At 48.7% G+C, this 23,991-nt stretch overlaps 1 protein-coding gene across 4 annotated transcripts in view; it reads left to right on the top strand.

The window, feature by feature from the left end:
- CACNA2D2 (calcium voltage-gated channel auxiliary subunit alpha2delta 2) overlaps positions 1 to 23,991 on the top strand; it is a 721,727-nt gene that overhangs the window by 670,588 nt on the left and 27,148 nt on the right. For 2 of the 4 annotated variants that reach the window (XM_019547466.1, XM_019547464.1), the window contains 7 exons: positions 796 to 870; positions 1,916 to 1,990; positions 6,486 to 6,557; positions 7,320 to 7,391; positions 7,730 to 7,791; positions 19,524 to 19,600; positions 22,935 to 22,955. In XM_019547466.1, the coding sequence (XP_019403011.1) occupies positions 796 to 870; positions 1,916 to 1,990; positions 6,486 to 6,557; positions 7,320 to 7,391; positions 7,730 to 7,791; positions 19,524 to 19,600; positions 22,935 to 22,955 (454 nt within the window). The remainder of the gene's footprint in view (positions 1 to 795; positions 871 to 1,915; positions 1,991 to 6,485; positions 6,558 to 7,319; positions 7,392 to 7,729; positions 7,792 to 19,523; positions 19,601 to 22,934; positions 22,956 to 23,991) is intronic. The other 2 variants (XM_019547467.1, XM_019547465.1) reach the window with 1 other exon arrangement.

The raw sequence follows: 23,991 nt of genomic DNA, 5'->3' as shown, positions 1-23,991 counted from the left end.
TTTGTGGTCGTTATGCCTATATTTCATCACAACACATGTAATCTGCCTACACAAAATTTCCCTTGCAGTTTAAATACAGTCTTTTTCCACTCCTGTCCTTAGTGTTGCTGTGCATGAGTAAGAGTTGCTAAGTTCTACCCCAGAGCTGGCTGCATATTAGAGTTGTGGGGCAGGTGTTCACTCTGAATAATCTACTGAAGCCATAAAACACTATGAGACCCTTCTGAATAAAGGTGCCTTGAGATGGAAGATGAAGGGAGTGTTTTCTGGGGGGAAATGATGAGAAAGAGGAAATAAACTACATTTCTGGGATGAAAAGATGTTAGCATTTGGAATTGAGCATGTCTTGCTTTCCTCACTGAACCACAGAGGTCCCAGGCCCCTAAGATCCAGCCTGTCCTCTGTCCCTCCCTTGGCTCTGAGACTTGAAACCACATCTGTGGTTTTCCTAAGGTGCTATTGCTGTCTCAGCCTTGGAGGTTGTTTCCCACAGTCCTTTGGGGGCTGGGTCCTTAGGCTCTGAGATCTGAGCAAAAGTATCTGTGGAAACCAAGCAGGCTCATTTGGCTGATCCACTGAACTGCCTCTGAATCCAGAGCACTAGTGTGCAGAAGAGAAGGAGGCTGGCAGGGAGGAGAGCATGTGTCTGACCATGAGGGACTCTTCTGCACACTTCAGGGGACTGGCATGGCACCTATAACACTCACATTTCAGGCTAAGCCCAGGCTGGGTGCCCTGAGCTCAAACCTCAGTCCTGCCCATAATGCCTTCCTGCCTTTGTTTCTCTCTTTCCAGAACCAGCTTATTCTGGGCGTGATGGGAATTGATGTGGCTCTGAATGACATCAAGAAGCTGACGCCACGTTACAACGTGCGTGGGAAAGCCAGCCCTGTTAAGAGAAGTCCCTTAGAAACCATGCTGTCAGGCCATCCCCTGTGAACCGGCACAAGTGGCAACAAGAGGGAGAGAGGAGAAACAGTCATTTCTTTCCTTTCCCTTGATGTTGATGGAAGGGAAATGTGAGCCACAAAAACAGCTGAACATGAAGCTCTCCCAGGCTCCCTTGTACCTTTTTGCATCACTTGAACCACATCCTGACTGCTGGAAAGATGCTAGGAAGAATGGTTTCAGGCAGCTTGTGTTGTAGGAAAGCAGGGTGCCTTCTGAAGAATGCAAACCAGATCTCTAGCTGGGGCCCAGTAGCTTTGTCTGGGGGGTGGGGAGGAGAGAGAGAGAGTAAAACAGAGAGTGCACACCAATCTCTGACTGTTCATTATTCTCTACAACTGCAAACATCCTCTCACTACTGTGAGGCAGGATTGTTTATAACAAGTTAGAAAGTCAATAGTGCCTGGACATATGTGCACCAAACTCTCAAGCACTCAGCAGGGCAAGTTGGGAAGGCTACTCCAGTCAGATGGGCATGGATCCTTCCCAGGGTGGCAGGATAATGGGGCTGTCCTAGCCCCCATGTCAGGTCCATCAGTCCAGCCTGGGATTTCACCCTGACTCCCCCAGACAGAAAGTGTTATCTGACAAGCCTGTTGTAAGGGAGAAGGCAGATTCCTTCAACCAGGGGGAAGACCCAGGACTGGGGTTTTGTGGCCCTGAAAAGGATCTCTGGGTGCCAACCCTTTGCGGAATAAGAATCAGAGCTGGATTTTCTTATCTACCAAGTAAAAGTGGATGGGGTCAGCCCTGGAAGAGTGAGGAACAGACTGGGGTGATGCTGGTGGTGGTGGGGGAAAATTCTCCATCTATTAGTAATAGACCCAGAAGAGGTGAGGGCTGGGCTTGGATCAGCCACACAGGGCATTGCCCTGGGGCTGTGACTATAGAAGCCATGGCCTCTCTTTTCTGAGCTCTGCAATGTTTTTCCTTCCATGCTGTAACTCCTCTCTTTGTTTCCTTACAGTTAGGGGCAAACGGCTATGTCTTTGCCATCGACTTGAATGGATATGTCCTGCTGCACCCCAACCTGCAACCCCAGGTAGGAGCAGGGGATTTTCTTTCCACCGTTGCCAGCCAGGCATGGAACAGACTCCAGTTCCCACCAGCTGAGAATCTGGCTCACGGCTTTTAGAGCTAGTGGGATGGACACAGGAGAGGGGTCATGGGAGAAGACAAGTTGGGATGGGGAACATGTGAAATACTCAGCAATCCTGGCCAGGCCAGCCACTCAGTGAAGGGCTGTGCCTGGGATAACCATCCCGGTCCCAACAGTCATTTTCCAGCCGTCCCATTGGATAGGTAGTCTAACCTGTTTCATCAAACAGTGGGGATCCCCAATAAAATTGTGATCAAAGGTATTTATACTCACAGTTGACACTCCTTGTGCCCCACCCAAGCTTGCCCACGGGGTCTCATGTAGTTCAAGTACAGCCACAGTAAATCCAGCTTCCCATGAGCATAGTTCCTCTGGGATCCCTTGGTGTAACAGGGATCCCTTGCCCTGTTACTGGAAAGTGGCCTGGCCCCTTTAAAAACAGGGTGTTTGTAGCACAGCCAGGCAGCAGAGTGGGGGTTAAGGAAAGCCTTGTGGTCAAGTCAGCTGACAGGGGAGGCATATGACCAGAAAGGGGCAGGGCTTTAGTAGTATATAAGTCAGAACTAGAGTTAGAGCAGGAGTTAGACCTGGGTAGCAGCAGGGTAAGGAGCTCTTGCTATGAGATGGGTGCTACTGGTGACTGCCTGGCAGGGAGCTTTGGGAGCTTCTGGAGGGACCTGGTTCAGGGTCTGGAAGAAGTGTAGTAGGCAGCCAGTATTTTGGGTGGGACTAGAAATGAGTAGCTTGCAGGTCCCATTAGTGCCTGAGTGGCACATGATTGCCTTGAGCCCTCCTGGTGGTCAAGTTCAAGGCACAGACATGGGCCAGGGAGGCCCAGAGCCTGAGGAGGGGCAGAGCTTGGGGCCAGAGCGTCCAGAGTCTGAGAAGAGCTAAGCTAAAGGCCCCGGAGGGTGAAACAAGGAGTTGGAGCCCAGAAGCCAGTCTTGCTAGTTAGAGTAGAGAGGTGGAAGTCAGTAAGGCCAGAGCTCCAACAAGGGAGTAAAGGCCCAAAGTGGCCCGGTGGCTTTGGGGACAAGTGTCCCACTGGATTTGGGACATCTTTGAGGCATGGGCATGACTATGGTGGCAGTTGGAAGTCACAATTTCAGACTGCTTGCCTTGAGGGCTTAAAGGTCAACTGTTGAGGAAGGGGGAGCACCTTAGACTTGTCGTTCTCTGAGGGAAGCCTCCCTTTCATTAAGTTTCCATCAAGAAGTGGTAGGCGAGAAAGCAAGACGGGACCTTGAGAGACAGGGGAGAGAGAGAGAGAGCCTGGCAGGAATGAGGCAGTCTTGAGGGGGCATCACAATGGTTCTCAATTGCCTGGCCTGCACTGCACTGCAGGCCCCAGTGTCATGAAGAGACCTACTTGAGTCCTGTGGCAGGTCAGTATCTGAGCAAACCAGGAATTTGGATTTCCAGTGCCCCCACCCTGGCAGGTAGATTGCCCTGGTTAGCCAGGGAGGTTGGGCAAAGCAGGTGAGTGGCAATGGCTTCCTGTGCTCTGCTGGTGCCACCTTCTAGATACTGTACTCAGGAGCTAGGCAGCTAGATTACAGTCTGTTGATGGCAGTGAGTGCATGTGCCCCCCAGGGCATATGTGAGCATGAGGGTGTTCCTGTCTGCAAAAGCTAGGATGGTACCAGTATGTTTTCCCTCACTTCTCTGCCTTTCCCCTCTGCCTATGCATTCCCACACTCCTCATGATTGCATCTGCACAGCTCTGCCATTCAAACATGGAGATAAAGGCTGATCCAGGGGACATGCTCTCCAGCCAAGCTAGAATGAATTTACTCCCCAGTTAATTATTCCTCACTCCTAAACCCACTGCTAGCATTCAGCGCTGAGTCTGTCACATGCCGGACGTTAATTGCCTCATCTCTGGGCTGTGATGTATATGTCCCTGGTCCCCTACTGACAGGAACGCAGAGGCATTAGCCAAACCCCTTTATGAAATATGACTTCCTGGGGATATTAAGCCAGAAGATGTGAGTGGGATCATTTATCTCTGGGAGTTGCCACAGTCACCATAGGGTGGGGCGGGGGAAACAGGCTCCCCGCTTTGGAACTAATCGGAGAGATTCATCATTAAGAGGCAAGCCAGGAATTAGGCTCTGAGAAATGGCAGTGATCAAGGTGAAATATGTTCCATTGGCAGAAACGTCTCGCTCAGTTCATCAGTGTTATTAATAGGCAGCTGATAAGTGGCAGAGATGGACAAGCGGCATGGTGGAATTTATTCACTCACTTCTGTCCCATTCCACTCAGCAGGGCTGTAAGGTGCATTCAGCCCCTTTGCTCTCATGTGCCATTTGGTTTGAGTTGTGTCTTCCTGTCCCTGCTCAACACAGTGAGCAATAGACTGGGGTGTTTGGTCTCACCAGGGTGTTTGGCTTGGGTCTGGCAAGCTGCAGGATTCTCCCATTTTCAGAGATGGACCAAAATGCAGGGTGGAAGTGGCATTATCATGTGTCTGGGGAAGACTAGATCTGGACCCAAAGCTTCTGGGTCTAGAAGGGGCCAGGACCACCACCCCAGGTGTTAGTGAATGCCCCTGAACTGTAGGGAATATTTTGAGGTGGAGCCAGGTATCATAAATATAGTGCTGAAAGGAAAAGATTTTGCCCCGGTGGAAGTCTGTTTTGTTATGTCTGGATCTCTCTGGCTGCACAAACACTCAGAGAAATATGGTACCTGCCCTCATGCCCAACCTAGTGCCATCTACAGGGCAGCTGGCTATTTCATGGGATGGGTGCATGCGTGTGTGTGGTGCCACGGAGACCTGGCAGGAATCCTTGGTGTGCCTGGACAAACTCAGAAAGTTGTCACCCAAGCGAACTCCTTTTGCCAGAAGAGCCTCAGACCCATGGCTTTGTTGTGAGGGGGCTCAGGTTCCAGAGCTGCTTCCTCTGATTCTTCTGTCCTTAAAGTGTGTACACGAGTTCCCAGGTTGCCCAAGGGCCTAACTGGAGCTGAAAGTCTCCAGTTCTTCTTTTTCACTTCACCTGCAGGACCCCTTCCCTGTGCCCTGTCACACTGCAGCTGGCAAACAGTTCTGGGCTAAACTCCATAGGATCTAATGAGGCCAGATCAGGGAGAAAATCTCTCAACCCACACTCGGTTCCTGAAAGAGATTGCCTTGTGCCAGTGTCATAGCCAGGCCACTTGTGCTGGCCCTCCTGGGACATGCCTCTGCCGCTCACTTGCTCACAGAGTTGCTCTGTGGCAGTGTGGTGTTACTGCCCCATGTTCCTCCCACCCATGCACTATTTCTAACCAAGCCATTTTTGTCTGTAGGAATAACTCAGCATCCCAGTGGGTGCACGTCCCCTGCCCTGTATCCTGACCCTCCTTTCCTCAGGGCCTGTTTCTGGAACTGGATACAGGATCACAGAGATGACAGGCACACAGCTTTTGCTACAAGTAGCTTGCTCTTGAAACAGATGCATCGTGACCTTCTCAGTTCAGCCCCCAGCATTGAGGCCTTGCTGACCTGGGCACTGGGGTGACAGATAGTTCACCATGAATCCTCTTGGTTAGCATTGGTCAGTTTTTGTCTGGCTTGGAAAGAAGTGCTGACCAGCAAACAAGATTGTGCCCTGGTCCGCTTGCTGTCAGCCCTTCAAGAACCAGCATGTAGTCAGAGCTCTTCTGAACCAGAACTGCACAGAAGGCCTTCATGCTTAAAAGTTTCTCCAGGATTTCAGTGACCAGTATTCCCTAGTTACAGAGAAAGCCTTTACCTTTGATCTGCAAGCTTGGTACACTTGTCCTGACACCAGAGTCAAGGTTGGCTTTTTCCATCTTGTGCATTGTCAGCAATAAAGAACCTGCAGGCAAAACTCTGGCCCTGGGAGCCCCTGTGAAGCCCTCACTGCCTCCAGCCCCTGTCCCCCGTTTGTGCAGCCCTCATGAGTTGGAATCCCCTAAAAAGGCAAGCAGGACCAGACCTGTGTTTCCACTCTCAGCACTCACTGCTGGCATTGATCTAATCTGTGTTACTATCAGGAGGAAAAAAGCTGTTAAAAGGCTCCCAGCTGCTGTCTCCCCCTCTGTAAAAATTAGGTGAGAACAAGCCCCCCTGCTCCTCCCAACTGTGGGGAGCACTGATACATTAATGTCTACATAGCCCCATGGGGCGTGATACTAAAAGTGCTGTGGAAGGCAAACAGCCACAGTTTTTACTGGCAAAAGCCTCTTGTAAGCTGCTGCCATCCAGGCCAATACCCACAGTGCCTCCAGGGCACTCACTGACCAATTCAGTTGCCTTACAGGGGCAGACACTACTCTGTGATGAATGGACAAACTCAGGCCTCTACTTGCAGGAAAGTTTGGGTGGGTTTGGCTGAACTCTGCCACCAGGACCTGGCTGAGGTAATTTATGTCCAAGAACCTTGGATTCTCACTAGCCTCTTCCTCCCTTCATCTCTTCTTTAAGATTATCAATTTCCGAGAACCGGTAACACTGGATTTCCTGGATGCTGAGCTGGAGGATGAGTACAAGGAGGAGGTGAGCTATGCCTCCTAGGGGAAGGGGCTCCTTGGTGCACCCAGACCAGCAATTGATGTTTCATAGGCAAAAGCAGCCTTAAAGGCTGACTCTTAGAGGTTTAGTATTGGTGAAGGGGCCTGTGGAGATGGAGCTGTCTTTGTCCAAGACAAGCACAGCAGGGGCAGCAGCAAGGCACACTTCATGTAGGTTGCCTCTGTTAGTATTGCCCTGCTGTGCCTTGGTAGGCACCTTTACAGATGGAAGAGAAGTACAGTCCTTAACTGCTCTGCTGACACCTGTGTAGGAAGTGGGGGATCAGGCCTGTGGGTTGGGCTTTCAGTACCCAGCAGAACAGGAAGTCTGCCCTCAGTCCCATGCAGAAAGGTGAAGTCAGGCCTCGGTGCTGACAACAATTTTGCATACTATAAATTGTTTCTTTTCCTCTCTTCACCTCAGGGCCATTCTTACCCCGGGCACACAGCCCATAAGCACCCAACCTTTTGTCCTTAGATCCCACAGCATCTCCCCAGGCCTATCGTGTGCCCAGTTGTCTCTTCTGCCCTCTCTATTGCTTTTCTGACTGGGCATATTTGGCACCACCTCCCACTGTATGCATAGAGCACTTAGCCAGGACATACTGGGCACTGAAATGGTCTGTAACCCAGGGTTAGCTGTGAATTACCCAGTCAGGGCATATGCTATGTGCACTTGGCTCAGTTTCTCAAAGCATAGAATGGTGTTGTGTGTCAAGGCTCAGATTCCTCCCTTCCTGTTCCCTAGATCCGGAAAAGTATGATTGATGGAAATGAGGGGCAAAGATTCATCAAAACCCTAATCAAATCCCTGGATGAGGTAATGACTGACTACAATCCATGAGGAGGTAGAGAAGGATGTGGATTAGGGGTGAAGGACAAGGGGCTGCTGTTATCCAGGGGTTAAATCAACATGATTTCAGGAAAACAGCCACAGCTCAGTGTTTCCCAAAGCACTCAGAGCCTGGAACAAGCAGCAGGTCTGCCACTGGGGCTCTGGCACTCCCCTGTCAGCAATGCCTATTTCACTCAGAGTCCAGAGTCTGAACTCTGGCATTGGGGTCCTGATGCTCTCCTGTCTGTGGAGCCACAAGCAGCCCGGGTGTCCTTTCAGAATCTCCTCCTGAGTCCTGACTCTTGTCTTCTTTGGAATTCTAGAGATACATTGATGAAGTATTCAGGACCTATACCTGGGCCCCCATCAAAAGCACTAATTACAGGTAAGCAGTATGCAACTGGCTTGGGGGAGGGGAGGGCTAACTTCAGGCTTAAAATTTCAGTAGGAAAATGCAGCCAGACACTCACATTCCAGATGGGTGGCTGGAGACCCACTGAGGAAGCAGAGAAGTATCTTCTGGCTAAAGCACAGGGCTAGAAATCAGGAAGCCTCTTCTTCCAACTCACAGATAGCTTCAGGTGAGTCTTGCAGGCCTGATTTTCAGGCATGGCTGTCTGACTTATAGCTGCTCAACTACAGATGCCCAACTAAAGTGAACTGATGTCCAGAAGTACAGGGCACTCACCAAACCTGGCACTTCAGAGAATCAGGCCACTGTCATTTTGGAGCCTGAACAAATATTTCAATGCTTATATACATTCCCAGTAAATACTGACATGATGCTCCGCTCAAAGGATCCAGTATGTATTGAAGCTCCTTTGTGCATAATGCTGTACAAATATAGAAAAAACACAGGGCAGGGGGATGGGGATTGAAACATAGGCCCGTGGATTTATAAAAATTGGCTTTCACCTCTTTGTGATTCAGCTGTCTGTATGTAAAATGGGATGAGACAACTGCCTTACTGAGATCTAATTCATTACTATTACAGGCTGTTCAGTTGGTAATCCACACTGCACAGTCACTCATGAGCCTCAGTTTGACGGGGTCTCTGTTTTACAGGGCATTGCCCATAAACATGGGATTCTGCCTTAAAGAGCTTAGTTGGTGTCTTTATGAGAACTATGACCCATGTACAGCTTTGATGTATTAGGGTAACACCCCTAGTTCAGGTTGCCCACTTGTGTCCATTCTAGCTTCTTGGTTTGAGCAAAAGTCATTCTGCTGATTTTAAGAATGAGAAATGGAGAATCCCCTTTTTTCTGGTTATAGAAATAACCCGCTTCCCAGTTAGAGAAAACATGCCTCTTCCCAGTTATAAAATGCGTACTTTCTCACAGACTACACCCCCCCCCCCAGATAAGACAAGCCCCATGTTCTGGGAAGGCAGGATGGAGCAGGCAGCAAACTTTGCTCATCATCAGTATTGCTCACTCGGCCCTTGCAAACTCCACAGCTCATGTTTAACCCTGTCACAACCACTGCCAAATTAGCATCAACTTTTGCTTGCTCAGTTCAGCCAAAAGCTGCTGTCAACTTGGCAGTGGTTATGTCAGGTTAAAGTCTGAACTGCAGAGTTTGCAAGGACAGTCAGTGACCTGGGAAGCAGACACTGCCCTTCCTTCATGTGAACCAGAAGGGGAGAGAAAGCAGCACAGCTGCCAGAAGCCATTATAACACCAGCATGCCTCCATTCCAGCACAGAAATCATCTTTGCTCAACATGTGCACTCCAGTTCTAGATGGCTAGTTTTTGGGGTACAGGTGTGTGCAGTGTGCAAGTAAATACATTTACCAAAGTAAATGCAGTTGCCTTGTGCATTGCCCAGTGATGATCAGTTCTGGTGTAACCATGTTGTCTCTGAAAATCACACTATGCACTTTACCTGAGTTCTTCCAGTAAGTGTGCTAAGGGAACAGCAGAGGGAAGCCCCATGTGGTATGTGGAACTGCCTTAGCTGTGTACTGCACCTGTGTGGATTGAGGCAAGAGCTGTACTAAAGCAAAAACCTCTTCTCCAGCTGGGCCTCTCCTTCAAAGGGCTCTTTTCAGTGGACATTTTCAGGTATATGGGCCATAGCATTCTGCTACCATCCAGCCCATGGGTTCCCCAAATATGGTCTCATCTCATTGGAGCCCTGGCCACAGGGTTCTACCCAGTCATGACAGGGGAGGTAGGCTGCATTACCCTCTTTCTGAATCCTACTGCAAGCTCCCTCTTCTTCAGCTCATTAAGCATAAGTGAGTTTTTTGCATTCAAATCCTTTTATGGCCTAATCTCACCCTACCCATCACTTCTAGTTCAAGATCAGGATGCTGACTCCCACCTCCTGTCAGCCCCTGTTGCCTGCCCCCACCATCCTATGTTGAATTTTCAAATGAGCACTTTCATACTTTCTCTCATCTTGACCATGGAATGGAAGGAGCTTCCTGTAAACAGCCCCAAAATCACATCTCCGTTCTTTAGATCATTAAAACTCCCTTTTGCCATGATGCCTACAGAACACTAAACAGTGGTTAGGTTGTCAGTGTGCTAAAACTACTGCCCAATCACACCGGCCAATATTTTTCATGGACTCCTGTTACTGTCTGCATTCAACTGTTGTCTTTTGTCTTATGCTTTGATTGTAAGCTCTTTGTCACAGGGTACTTGCACCACACTTAGCACAGTCAGATCCCCATTCATGACTAGGACTTGTAGGCACTACAGTAATAATAATAGTTGCTGTGCAGGAGACATTCTCTGTCTTTAAAAAGTAATTCATACTGTATCAAGGCTTTAAAACATATGGCCTGTGTAGATTGTTCTGGATTGTAGAGTGTCTTTCTTTTTAAAATAAATAGATACACACTAGGAAACATCACAGAAAAATGTCTTTAAGACATTATCATGGATGCACAATTAAGAAGTGAAAGGTCAGGAAATGCCAAAGTCGAGACTGCACGTCCAACATGAGCTGTCTTCATGTGTGCGTAGCATTTATGAGTGTCTGATCACAACACTTGCAGTCTTTTAATCTAATACAAGATAGCTCAATAACGTTCTCTAATGGTAAGCCATGTAAGTTCTGAAGTGAATGAGGGAAGCTCCTCATGGCCCTACGCATGGGTATTGTAGGAAAAAGTGGTCATAAAATATACTATTTGAAGAATATGATGTGATATAGTAGTTAGGGACTCTGAGGCAGGCAGCGTGAGGATTGTAGTGGGATCCGTGTTAACTTTGGCATGTTCCTAGCATTCCAGCATGAACATTTGCTGAACATTGTCCTTTTCCTTGATCACATCCTGGTGGAGACAGCCATATTCCCACCTAGTACCACATCTTTGTGGCTGTAATTATATAGGAGAAAGGGAAATCAGGTTACCTGATGTCAGGTCCCAGAATTCAGTAGCAAGTAGCCCTCTGGCATCATGGTGGCACAGAACATTCAGAACCAGTGTCTCCCTTTTAGGGGTGCCATTTTCCCAAAGCCATTGCTGCTGAAGTCAATGGGAGCAGCAAATGCTCAGATTAGAAAGCCAGCTGCCACTTCAGTTTTACAGTTTCTAGGGACCTCCATGGCTTTTGGGAATACAATCTGCCTTGGGGTAGGCTGCCATCTCATGGCTAGACAGGTTCATTGCACATATAGCTATTCCCTAGGGATTTCCAGAAGTCTTAGGCATGATTCATGTCTCCCTTGGTATCCATGACATCTCCTGAACTAGTGAAACCACACAGAGTCTCAGCTTCAAGAAGGGACAGCTTGATGTCATCCATTTCAACAGGGAGGAATTGTGTGAGTATGTGGAGGTGGAAGGTAACTTGGGTTACAGTGGCCCTGAAATGGTAGCATTCAAAATTTTAAGGGGAAGAAGGATAGAGGGCAGCAGAATAAGGACTTTGGACTTCAGGAAAGCAAACTTTAACAAACTCGGGGACCTGGTGAGCAGGATCCCTTGGGATGCAGGTCTTAGGCAAAAAAGAGTCCAGGAGAGCTGCCTGTACTTTAAGAAGGCTCTCTTAAGGGCACAAGAGATGGAAGAATGAGATGGAAGAATGAGAAATGCAATAGGAGACCAGCTTAGCTAAACAGTTCTCTCTTCAAGGAGTTGAAACTCAAAACCGAATCCTATAAAAGGTGAATATTTGGTCATAGCACTAGGAAAGAGTATTAGACTATCACATGGGCATGCAGGGAGAAAATTAGGAAGTACAAGGCACAATTTGAGATGCAGCTGGGAAGGCAATCTCATCACAGAAGATACAGAGAAGGCTGAAGTATCTAATGCGTTTTTTACTTCAGTTTTCACAAGTAGGGGCAGCTAGCAGCTAATGAGTATAGTTGGTAGCAGAGAGAGGGAAGGAGACAAACAACCTAGAGTAATAGCAGAACAGGTTAGGGATTACTTAGAGAAGCTAGATGCTTTCCACTCAGCAGAGCTCGATGGGATGCACTGAAGAATTCTGAAGGAATTGACTGGGGTAGTTTCACTAGCTATACTTTTTGCGAACTTGTGGAGGTTGGGTGAGGTCCTGGATGACTGGAAAAGAACAGATTTAGTGCCCCTCTTTAAAAAGGAGAAAGGAGATTCTGGAAACTATAGACTAGTCAGTCTGACCTCTATACTTGGAACGGTCATGAAGCAGGTCCTCAAGGAAGCCACTGTGAAGCACCTAGAGGAGAACAGTGTAATCATCAAGAACAGCCAGCATGGATTCACCAAGAGCAAGTCATGCCTGACCAGTCCAATTCCTTCTGTGATAAAGTGACAGGTTCTGTGGATGAAGAGTGAGCAGTGGATGTAATATACCTTGAATTTAGCAAGACTTTGGACACTGTCTCCAACAACATTCTTATCAAGATAAGGAAATATAGACTAGATGAAAGTACTGAAAGGTGGATACATAGCTGGTTGGATCATTGTATTCAGTGGGCATGTCCAGATGTGCATGGACATATGGTTCCCTGGGAACAGCTAGCAGCAGCGCACCTTGTACTGCAGCTACTTGTCCCTGGGAAACGCCCATGCCATGCACGCTATGGCATGTAGCAAGTTACCCCAGGGGTAGTAAGGGAGGCTGGGACCACCACTGTGCTGGCCCCAGCAGCCTTACCTGGGGCCTCCTGGGGCCGCAACCATGGCCATCTTGCCAGGCAGAGCCTGGCTGGCAGTCACAGTGCAGCTCCGGATGGCTTAGCTCCACTTTTCAACAGTGTATGTTGCCTGAGCGTTCTTTTTTTGTTTTGTTTTTTGACCCCTAGAAAGCCAGGTGTCAGAAAACCCCTCGGGGGGGAACAGCGCAGCTCACACTCAGGCAGCTTGCCCTTGTAGTGCGGAGAACACCAGGCTGTGTGGTATGTGACACTGTAAACTTATTTGTGGCGCCACATACTGCACAACCACGCTCATCTGGATGTGCCTAGTGAGTAGTCCTCAGTGGCCCAATGTCTAGTTTGGAGGAGGTCTAGGGAGCATCACTATCCATTTTTAATGCTTGGTTCTTTTCAGGTAAACTTTGACCTTGTTTTAAATCAGGACACTTGATATTCTTAACCAACCAGCCGTTGATTATGTTGGCAGGAGCCACAGGAGTCTATAATCAACAGTTCATCAATCAAGGATAGATACAACAGATGTCTTAGGCATGTACTGAACACAAAATGCAGCCTTGCAAGCACTTGTAATAAATAGTGTTGAGGTCAGGCACTTATACCAGAGAACAATAGAATATATCAAGATTTCTTATAGCATTTAGTTAATTCTCAGTTATTGATTCTTTAAAACTTCTCACCCATTTATCATCGTTCTAGTAATTCTCCAAGAGGTAAGGATGCAATTGCCTGAAAGCACTTTTAGGTCAATGATCCTTGCTATTTGAAATGCTTGGTAAGAAAAGGGCAAGTTTTAAAGATATTTTGATATTTTTAAAGTTATAATTTAAGGGTCTTATACGCCAATTTTCTTTAGATCAAAAAAGAGAAATATGTATATAGCTGTGACAGGAGTATCAATATCGAAGCCTTTCTGGGAGTGGCCCCGCCCTCCTGTAATGGGCCAGCTGCCTGCTTACTCGCCTGCCATGCCTTGATCTTACTTGATTAGAAGATGGTTGTAATCAGCGGGAGGCTGCCCATTTTTTCATGCCCCAGTGACAGGGGGCGCTACCTGCGGCTCCTTTTCCTCCCCTACACTGCAGCCCAAGCCTCGCAGATGGAGTTGACATGATTTGACCTGGGCCTTGTTATGTTCTGCCCCTCCTCTTTACTCCTGGGGCTCCTCACTGCCCCCTCTCTCGCTCACTCTGGGGCTCCTCGCTGCCCCCTTCTCTCTCGGGGCTCCTCGCCACCCCCTTCTCTCTTGGGGCTGGGGCCAATATGCCCCCAAACAAAGCTGCGCCCTCTCTGGCACCAGGAGACCCCACACTACCATGGAGCTCCTATGAGGCCTCCTCCACCCCTAATAGCCTCACCCAGTCCTCTGGTCAAAACGGTAAACATAAAACATAAAGCCCCTGGGCTACAACATAAAAAACTAGACCGTCTGGTCAAACAAAAATCTACTCCCTACTAGAGAGTGAGGGAGCGGGGGGGAAGGAGGGCTCCCCAACCTCAGCAGTGACTGGGGGATGCTCTCAACGCCAGAGTCCTCCCCGCTGTCTGTCCAAGCTGAGTCCCTACTCCCACAGCTGCTGGGGAGGGACTGGCCTCCTACCTGGGCTTAAGAAGGGATAAGCCCTGCCCCTTCCTGGTCAGCTGGTTTTACCAGTTGCCCTGGCAACCAGCACCTGTGCAGCCCTGGTGACTGGCAGCTGAGCCTCCCCCTTTCTGCCACTAGGGGTCTCCCCAGAGCAGTCTCTGCTCTCAGGCACAGGGCATCTGAGTGCACTGTGACAATACCATTATTTAGTGATAATCCAAATATAGGCATCTGATGTCTCATTGACAAAACTAGAGACCTAGTAGGAGAACATTGTTATTTCTACTAAAGAACACAGAGAAGTACAGTCTCTGAAATGAAATCTCATTGTGCTGCTGCTTCATCTTGGTAATCCTAGTAGAGACAGTCCATTAGTACTGAGTTACTGTCATAGCACTTCTTGATACAGCAGCTCTTCAATGGACACAGTGGCTGCGTTCAGACGAGTGAGCATGTGCCTGTTGCAGCATCTCAAAGCAGTTTAAGATGCTGCAGGAGGTAGCATGGACTGTAAATTTGATATCAGGAAATTTGGTAGGGAATAGAAGCAGGGCAAGGCTGGCAGCGGTGGCTTGGACCCAGGCTCTGTCCCCAGTCAGTAGGAATGTAGGGGTGGAAGGACTGTGTATGGAGTGCGTGTAGGTGGGGGGACTGTTTAGGAGGGGTAGGTCCCCTCTGCACAGTGCATAGCATCCCCCCACCCCAGCCAGCTGGGCCATTGGGGCACTCATGACCCACTGCAGGCACGGCCCTGTGGCTGTGCACAGCATCACCTGAGACCCGGGGTTGCACATGGCACTCCGGAGCTGGCCCAGCCTACTGGCACACACCTTCAAACAAGACCACACTGGCTCTTGCTGCCACCCAGGGCTCCCAGCACCGCAGGCAGGAGCTGCACATCTTGAGAATGGACTGGTTTCTGCCACCATGGAGCCAGCTCGGTCTGACAGCACACAGGGCACTTGCAGGCAAGAGCTGGCTCGGCCCAGTGGTGCATGACTCCTGCCTACAGTTTGGCAGCGCCTGCAGGTGGTCCATGATCACCCCTGGCCGCCACCAGCATGCCCCAAGCCCCTGCATAAGCCCCACACTCCACCCATAAACATCACTCCCACAAACCACAAGGTCCCCCACAAACCCCACCCCCACACAAATCTCACATCCCCCCGACAAATCTCACACCCTGCATGCCCAGCCACAAGACAGGATGGGACCTGCTGCCAGGAGCCATGGCTGGAGGGGCAACTGCTGCTCTCCAGCTCAGGCCCATGTCCACACCAGTGCTGGAGCATGTGGCCCCAGCCTGGGGTGGTTCTGGTCCCAGAAACCCCTTGGGGGGTGTGATGGGCTGTGGGGAGGCGTGGAGGTGGCAGGAGGGGGGGGTGTGTGAGAGAGAGAGATGGGGGTCAGGGATGGGGGAGAGCTTTGGGTAGGAGAGGCTCTCAGAGCCAGGCTTAGAGTCCCCCTGCCCAACTAGAGCGGCCTGTGCAGGAGGAGGCCAACTTGGAAGACTTCCTCCTGCACAGTCCGTAAGTCCCAGTCGATGGCTTCTCAGGAACAGCATGGGGATCGCTACAGCCTGGGGACAGGGAGCAGAACAGTAAGGGCTGGCACTGCTCAGCACCACAAAGCAGCAGGTGGGACAGCTGCAGTTGGACTCAAGTCCTGGTGCTGGGATGGAGCTGCTGCCAGGAGGGAGCTAGTTGGGGCAAGCAGGGGCTGCGGGTCAGGAATGAGGGGCAAGGGCAGGGGCAGTTCACTGGCATATCAGTGCTGCTCAGTGCCTCATGCCTGGTGAGTGAAGGGGGCAGGGGCATCTCTGATTTTTCTATGATAAAAAAACCAAAAACAAACACCAAAGTGTATAGATATTTAGAATTCATTTTATTATGATGGTAAAGGCATTGGTAGGCTCCCAGATTGCTTTAAAATAGTAAATATATCAGTAAAACATTGCCCTACTGATCTTTCTGTATATAGTAGTGTTTCATTTTAATCACAGAAGAATACAGATTTGGGGTATTTTAATGACAGAATTTGTGACTTTTTTTTTACCAGAGAATTTGCAGTTTTTAAACAGGAACACCAGAATCTCTGCTAGTGAGGCAAGCAGTGGACCCAGGCAGAGGAACCTGCCCAAGGCCAGTACTGGGGACCTAACTGGAGGGTAGATAAGGTGGCTGACCTCTTGGCCAAATGGGGCCAGGAAGACACGCTTTGACAGTTCAAAGTAGGCCACCGCAATGAGCACATCTTCTGGGCAACAGCTGCCCAGATGGTGGAGCAGGGGCATAAGCAAACATGACAGCAGTGCCGCATGAAGGCCAGCTGTGCAGCCATGGCCCACTGACAGCTGGCCCAGAGATGCAGGAGGCTCTGCTGCAGTGCTCATACCCAGGTTGCCATGCGGTCCCTGTCTGGGTCTGGCAGGCATGCAGACCTGAGACTGCAGGTCCAAGGTGACAGCAGACCACAGCCAGGCAGTAGCCCCAACATTCATAGATTCATAGATGTTTGGTTCGGAAGGGACCTCAGTAGATCATCGAGTCCAACCCCGTCATGGGCAGGAAAGCCAGCCAGGTGCATATCTAGCCTCCTCTTAAAGACCTCCGGGGTAGGGGAGAGCACCACCTCCCTTGGAAGCCCATTCCAGATTCTGGCAACCCATACCATAAAGAAGTTCTTCTTGATGTCTAACCTAAATCTGCTGTCTCTCAGTTTGTGGCCGTTGTTGCTAGTTACTGCAAGGGGTGCCCTGGTAAAAAGAGCATCTCCTATTCCTTGCTGGCACCTCCCTTCCTACCACCACCCCCAATGAATTAGTAGGTAGCCATAAGATCACCTGTCAGCCTTCTCTTGTAGAGGCTAAAGAGATCTAGGGCTTTTAATCTCTCCTCACAGGGCTTTGCCTGCAGACCCCCAGCCATACAAGTGGCTCTCCTCTGAAACCTCCTGAGGTTGTCGACATCCCTCTTGAAGTGTGGTGGCCAAAACTGGACACAGTACTCCAGTTGCAGCCTGACCAATGCTGCATAGGGGGGAAGCATCACCTATCACCTCCCTGGACCTGCTTGTCAGGCAGGTCTTGACAGGCTCATGAAGTCAGCGGATGAGAACCTGATGGTGTTCAACACTGAAAAATGCAAGGTTCTCCTCCTTGGGAAGAAAAACCCGCAGCATGCTTATAGGCTTGGCAGCGCTACGCTGGTTAGCACTACAGATGAAAGGGACTTGGGGGTCATGATTGACCACAAGATGAACATGAGCCTTCAGTGTGATGCTGTGGCTAGTAAAGCGAGCAAAACTCTGACCTGCATCCATAGATGCTTCTCAAGCAAATCCCGGGACATCATTCTCCTGTTGTACTCAGCCTTGGTGAGGGCACAGCTGGAGTACTGCGTCCAGTTTTGGGCTCCAGAATTCAAAAAGGATGTGGAGAAGCAGAGGACAGCCACGTGCATGATCAGAGGTCAGGAAAACAGACCTTATAAGAGGCTGAGAGCGGTGGGACTCTTTAGCCTGGAAAAGCGCAGGCTCAGGCAATCTGGTGGCCACCTGTACGTTTATCGGGGTGTTCACCAGGATCTGGGGGAACGTCTGTTCACCAGAGTGCCCCAAGGGATGACAAGATTGAAGAGTCATAAACTCCTCCAAGACTGGTTCAGGCTGGGCATAAGGAAGAACTTTACTGTCCGATCCCCAAGGTTTGGAATAGACTGTCGAAGGTAGTTCAAGCACCCACCTCAAATGCCTTCAAGACATATTTGGATGCTTATCTTGCTGGGATCCTATGATCCCTGCTGACTTCTGCCCCTGGGGCAGGGGGCTAGACTCGATGATCCTCCAGGGTCCCTTCCAGCCTGAATGTCTATGAATATATGAGTCTATGAAGTCATGCACCTGCAAATGCATGGTAAAGTTTGGTTAGCATTACTGATTGCTTTGTCACATTAACAACTCATGTTCATCTTGGTGTCAATAGTGACTCTAAGATCCCTTTCCACTGCTGTGCTGCTAAGAACATCCTCCCCCATCCTGTAAGTGTGCTGGTGCTGTCAGACTTCTGCAGTGGGTAGAGGGTACAGGGGCCACACTAGGTTAGGGCTGTTCATTGGCAATGCATAGGGGGTGCACGCAGGTGCACGTGCACCTCCTGAGAATGTCAGTGTACCCCCTGAAAGAAGCACTGCTGATGCTGCTGGTGGCAGCTGAGGGCAGTCACTGCTCACCACCCTCTCCCCCCGTCACACCATATTGCAATATTATTAATAATAATCCTAAATTCCTGACCTTCCTTTCATCCTCTGTCCAAACACCACAAATAGCTTTACAGCCACAAATGAAATAATCATCTTATGAGGCAGGTCAGTCTGGTTCTTCCCATTTTGCAGATAGGGCAACTGAGGCACACACCAGGTGAGAGACTAAAAAGTCTGTTTAAGAGCCAGGAATCCTGACTTTTACCCTCATGCATTAGCCACAAGACTATTCTGTTCCAGTACTCCTTTTTGACAGCTCCCACTTTGTTTTAAATGCATTTGCTACTCTGATGTTGTATCGAAGGCCTCTCTGTTTGCTGTGTTGGGGAGGGATGTATCATTGGTGCATCCAGGAAAGACTGCTAGTTAGGTAGCAGTCTGTTCACCTGCAGCAAGGTTCATAGCAAGTCGTGGTCTCTAACCTTGCCAAACTTCCAGCCCCTGGCTAAGGGGCAGAAGGATGGGTCAAAGAAATGTGCCTCATTTCTGTGCAGCCCTTTCAGCTCCTGATCCATGGGAGTCCCAGTCCACAAACAATTGCATTTATATATCATGTCTACAAGTTCTGCCCATGCAAGTAGTGGTGTCCAGTCCAAAGGAAAGGAGGATGTCACTTGGGAGGTAAAGTATAAAACACAGCTAGAGCATGGCCAGATGCCATTCTAAAAGAGCATAGAAATATCCTCCTGGATCTCTCTGCAGCTGCTAGGAATGGGGAAGCTAAGTAGGTCCCTTGGAGTATGGAAGCAAAAAACGGACCTGGATTCCTGTGTCCCTAGAATGGGATCTGGGTGTGGCGTCTGGGAGAGAAGGAACTACCTTAGATCTCTTGGTCCAATTAGCTGAAGAGCTGATGTGCTAATTAAACAAGGGCTGAAACCAGCTGTGCCAGATGTCCCTATACTTAACAGCACAGGTTGTCAGTACAAGAGCAGAGCCTGTGCCTTATTCCCTGCTAAGTGCTTTTCCTCCTCAAAAGACAAAATGCCTACTAGCTTCAAATGGCTCAGCCCCAGAGGCTGGTGTCTAGAATAGTGTTTAGGGTGAAGTCCAGCCCCAGTAGAGTCAAAGGGAGTTCTGTCTCTGAGTTCACTGTGGCCAGGATTTCCTTCCTTGTGGATACTTGTACAGCCTCATTAGAAATGTTCTCTCTGTTTCCTTCCCTTCCACAGCCTGGGGCTGGTTTTGCCACCCTACAGTATCTACTACATCCAAGCAAACCTCAGTGACCAGATTCTCCAGGTGAAGTGTAAGTAGGCACTTTCCTGTTTTGGTTGCCCTTTCACATGCCCTTTGACCCTGAAATCCCTAGCTGGCACTGAGAATGAGCATCAGGGACCAGAAACCAGCAACACTTCTGCTACTAAAAATGAATGATGATAATCTTAGAAATAATGAATGGAAATGGACACCCGTGTGTAAAAACCAAAGCTTAACTGTGTTCCTGGGAGTCTACCCAGGTATGTCAAGGTTCAATACTTAGATCTTGCATCAAAAAAGCCTCAAGCTAAAACAAAGTTTCAAAAAAAAAAAAAAAAAGGTGCAGGGGAGATGAGGTTGAACTGCTGCTTTATATGCTTTCTATGTATTGAGTGATAGTTCTGTAGCAGCCAACTAATTTGAAAGCCTGTGAAAATTTGCATGTTTTTTGTTATTCTTCTTCTTTGTTTTATTTTAGCCATTATTATTTTTATGATTTAAGTTTTGGTTGGTTGATTTTTTTTTTTTATTTTATTTTTTTTTATATTTAATCCGTGTACTTGTGTGTTAGCCTGCCTCTCTTTCTCACTCTTTCTGTTTCTTTTTCTGTCCTTTTCTCTTTCTCTCTCTACCCCTAACCCAGCATTTCACAAATCTTGTGGATTCACCACTGACCATGATTAAGTCAGCAGCTCTCAAGCCCCACTACTTCAACTGCCTCTGATGATTCCCCCTGCTAATGATTGTGCTAATTCCCCTTGTAGCGCTCAGTGGCAAGGGGGAATCACGGTTGGGGGAAGAGACAGCAGCAGCTGAAGTAGGTAGGGTTTGAGAGTTCCTGAAGTAGGGGGCACTATCAGTTGCTGCAGTGATTTGCGTATACCCTCCCCCCAAGGAACAAGGGGTCATGCCCCACAATTTGGGAAATGCTGTCATAACCTGTTCTCCCACCACAGGATGTGCCACTCCCAAAGGAGCATCTTATACCCTGTAGTATGTGAATTAGGCCCTTTCCTCCCACTTAATTCTTTTCCTTTCCCCTATCTCTTCCACCCTCCCCACCTTTCTGTGTCTCTCTACACTACCCCTTTCCCTCCCCAAGTCCCTCCTCCATGCCTAGTTCCTAGTACCATGATTAAGAACAGAGCTCCCTCCTGAGGTTTGATTTATTCACAAAAGGAGCTTGGGCTAATAGAACACCAAACCCAGCCTGAGGCATCTCTCCAAGGCCTGGTGCTCTCAGGATCCCTCTCCAAAATGATGCTCAGTACAGAGGTCCCATCTCTCTAGAGACCCCTCCCATCTTCCTTATATCAGGACTGAGTTGTGAGCTACAACCCCCAGAGTCAACAGAGTCCTGTTGACCATATAAACCTTTCCCATGTGGATCAACACAAACTGATCTCACTCAGTGGCAGGGGTGGCACTAGAGGCAGCTTGGGGGGAGCTATAGACCCCCCAAATTTTACCTTAGCCCCCCACCCATAGCCACCCCTTCCAGCACTGCCCATGTCCAACTTCCCTGCCTCCCCCTGGGCCACCACTGCCTGCCCCTTGCAGCTGAGCCTGCCCTGCTCCTGCCCACAGAGGCACAGCAGTCCCAGGCTGCAGGGCCCATGTCCTGCCATTGTATAGTGCTGCCCCCCCTCAATTTTCTGTATAGCCCACCTCAGTTCACCCACTGGGAAGAGGCTGGTGCCACCCCTACTCACTGGCATTGCTGTCACCTAAGAAAGCTGACTTCATTGAACACAATGTTTAAGTACCTCCCACAGCACATCCCAGAGAGATACCACAGCCCCTATTATGTTTTTTTCTCATCAGGTTTTAGATAGAGACAAAGATTTTGTATTCTCTTCCTAAGTCCCACCTCTTTCTACACACTCAGCAGGATGTGTCCCCTTCAGGTTCCTCTCAGAGTTCCTCAGTCCACCTGACCAGTTCTTCCTAGGTCTGGGCCATGACTATGGCTGCAGTAGCCTCTGTGGTGGCTCAGCTTTCATGAAGATGTCCCTGGGTATTGCTAAAGCTCTGCCAGTGCAGGCAGCAGGGTCCAGCAGGCTGTGCCTGCATCCGTGCTAGCAACCTACCTAAAACCTGCTCTGGAGAGATCTCAGTTCATGGCTCAGTCTTTAGTGGTCAAATCCTTCAGTTAGGAAGTCACTGGGAAAAGACCCAGAGCCACACACCTCAGAGCAGGGATTCAGCCCTGCACCATGGCTCATCCAAGAACATAACCAGTCCAGGGCAGACCTAAAAGGGTTTCACAGTTGGTACCATTGTTCTCACCCAGGCTCAAGGTGCAGCCTTGTACTTCACCCATTAAAATGTAGCATGAGTGAATTGCCCAGGATTCTTACTTCAGGTAGGTGGCAGCAACTACCCCTTGAGGCTAAGCAGGTAGGCCACAGAGTATTCAGTTAGCCGCATCCTGAGTGGCATTCACTGCCCCTAAAGCCCCAGGTTAAGGGGCAGCTGGAAGGTCTGCTGCAGCCTGGGCTGTTCCTCTATTTCAGGAATGCCCCCACATTTCCCTGCTTTTGCAAAAAGGATTCAGAAACATCTGGTGACTCCCCATATCTTGTGTAGGTCAAAGCATACCTCTCCCTGGAGATTGGTTTTACACAAAGAGGGATCTCAAAATAACATATCAAACCTAGATCAGGCCTTCTCCCCAGACTTGACTTCCTCACCAAGAACTGCTCAGCCCATGTCCTATGTTCTTGTTTTCTAGACAGTATTCCTATGCCCTCTGAAATCAGTACAGGATACTGAGTCACCTGTAAAAAGCAAAGCACATAACATGTTCCCCAGCAGGACCACACCACTAACAGGATGGGGGTCTCAGGCAAACACACCTTCCCTTTCCTTGCTTCTGTCTTTCTTGCCTCCTGCTTTTCTCTGTCCCACCTCTCTCTCTCTCTCTCTCTCTCTCTCTCTCTTCTCTTTCTCTCTCTCGCCTCCCCTGTCCCCCACCTGGTCTCTTTTAACCTCAACTTTTTGCATGATATGCTAACTCAGTAAGAACATTTCTATATCAAGACTGTTGCAACTGTTTGCTACTGACTTTCATTTTTATTTTGAGTATATAAATATATATATATATATTTCTCTAGTTATATCTATACTTTTTATTAGTTTACTGTGGCCTTTTTCTTTTTTATTGTTTTGTTTTCCTTTTCCTTTTCTTTTTCATGTCGTTTTTTGCAAGAGGTTTCCTTTTGGTATGATTATGATACACAATATTTTTATTCAAACGGCGATTGAATAAAATATTGTTTGTACCCCCCTTCCCCCCTTTCCACCCAATCCCCCTTTTTTTGTTTGTTTGTTTTTTGTTTGTTTTTTTTTTCTTGCTTTCTCTCTATGGTGGATTCACACAGTACCAAACATCAAAATGAAGGGCAAGTATTTTCAGTCTTAGACCACTAACCCTACACCACTCTGTCCCACCCAACCCGTGTCCGATACCCCACCCCTCACTCCTGACCTTCACCGACTCCTCCTCACCTCCCCTACCCAGCCTGCTTGCCCATCTCCTTGCCCGTTTGCCACACCTAACCTGCAAACCACCACCAGATTGTTCCTCTCTCCTCTTCGTTCTCCTCTTCCGCTCCCTCCAATTCTTTCACCCTTTATTTGAAAGCAACATGTCTTGTTATGTTCATGAGAGCTTTGTCACAACTTATACCCCACTCCTTCCCTGTGCATTGCTCAGAAATTCAATTTGATATCGTTAAAAACTCAAGCTCATATGAAACTGTTATGTTTTGATTCAATAAGGTTTTTGTAGCTAGTGTAATATCCTGTTCTTCCTCCACCAAATCCTTTTCTCGTTCTTCTTTCCCTTGCTCACTCCTTCCCTACAACTCTCTTCCCTCCCATCCTTGCTCCTGTGCTTCCCTCCTCTTCAAGACAACTCAACCTGAATGGGATAGGGCTGTGCAGAGACCTTCAGACTCAGAGGTGCCTGGGAAGAGATCGATTAAATTGCTCAGAAATAAAAAGCACAAATCTGCAGAGATCCTGAATGAGGAAATGTCGGCTGAACAGAGGAGGCTGGAATCTTAGACAGGTCTATGCCATATGTCAGCAAAAGCTGTTTCAAGGGTCAGATCTTATCTCTAATATCAAGAAGACAGCAAATCATTGGTTATTGCATCCTGGCTTTCTCAAAAGTCACTGTCCCTGAGGCCTCATCCACACATGGAGTGACATCAGCTTAATTAAAGTGGCAATTTTAAACTGACTTAGTCAAACAAAAATTTTGTGGTCTCTGATTTCCATTTAAACCAAGATGAAATTGGTTGATCATAAGCTATTTAGGGGTACAATGCTGACAAAATTAAATGAACAACTCTTAAGTTGAACACCTGTGTCTACATGATGCAGATGTGTGTTGGAAGTTCAGAACAAGTCTTGGCTTCCCCTGGGATCCTG

This window comes from Crocodylus porosus, unplaced genomic scaffold (genome assembly GCF_001723895.1).
Source record: "Crocodylus porosus isolate Cpor-Errol unplaced genomic scaffold, CroPor_comp1, whole genome shotgun sequence".
Taxonomy (NCBI): Eukaryota; Metazoa; Chordata; order Crocodylia; family Crocodylidae; genus Crocodylus; species Crocodylus porosus.
Note: the sequence above shows the minus strand (reverse complement) of the source record. Positions and strands in the feature narration are given on the sequence as shown.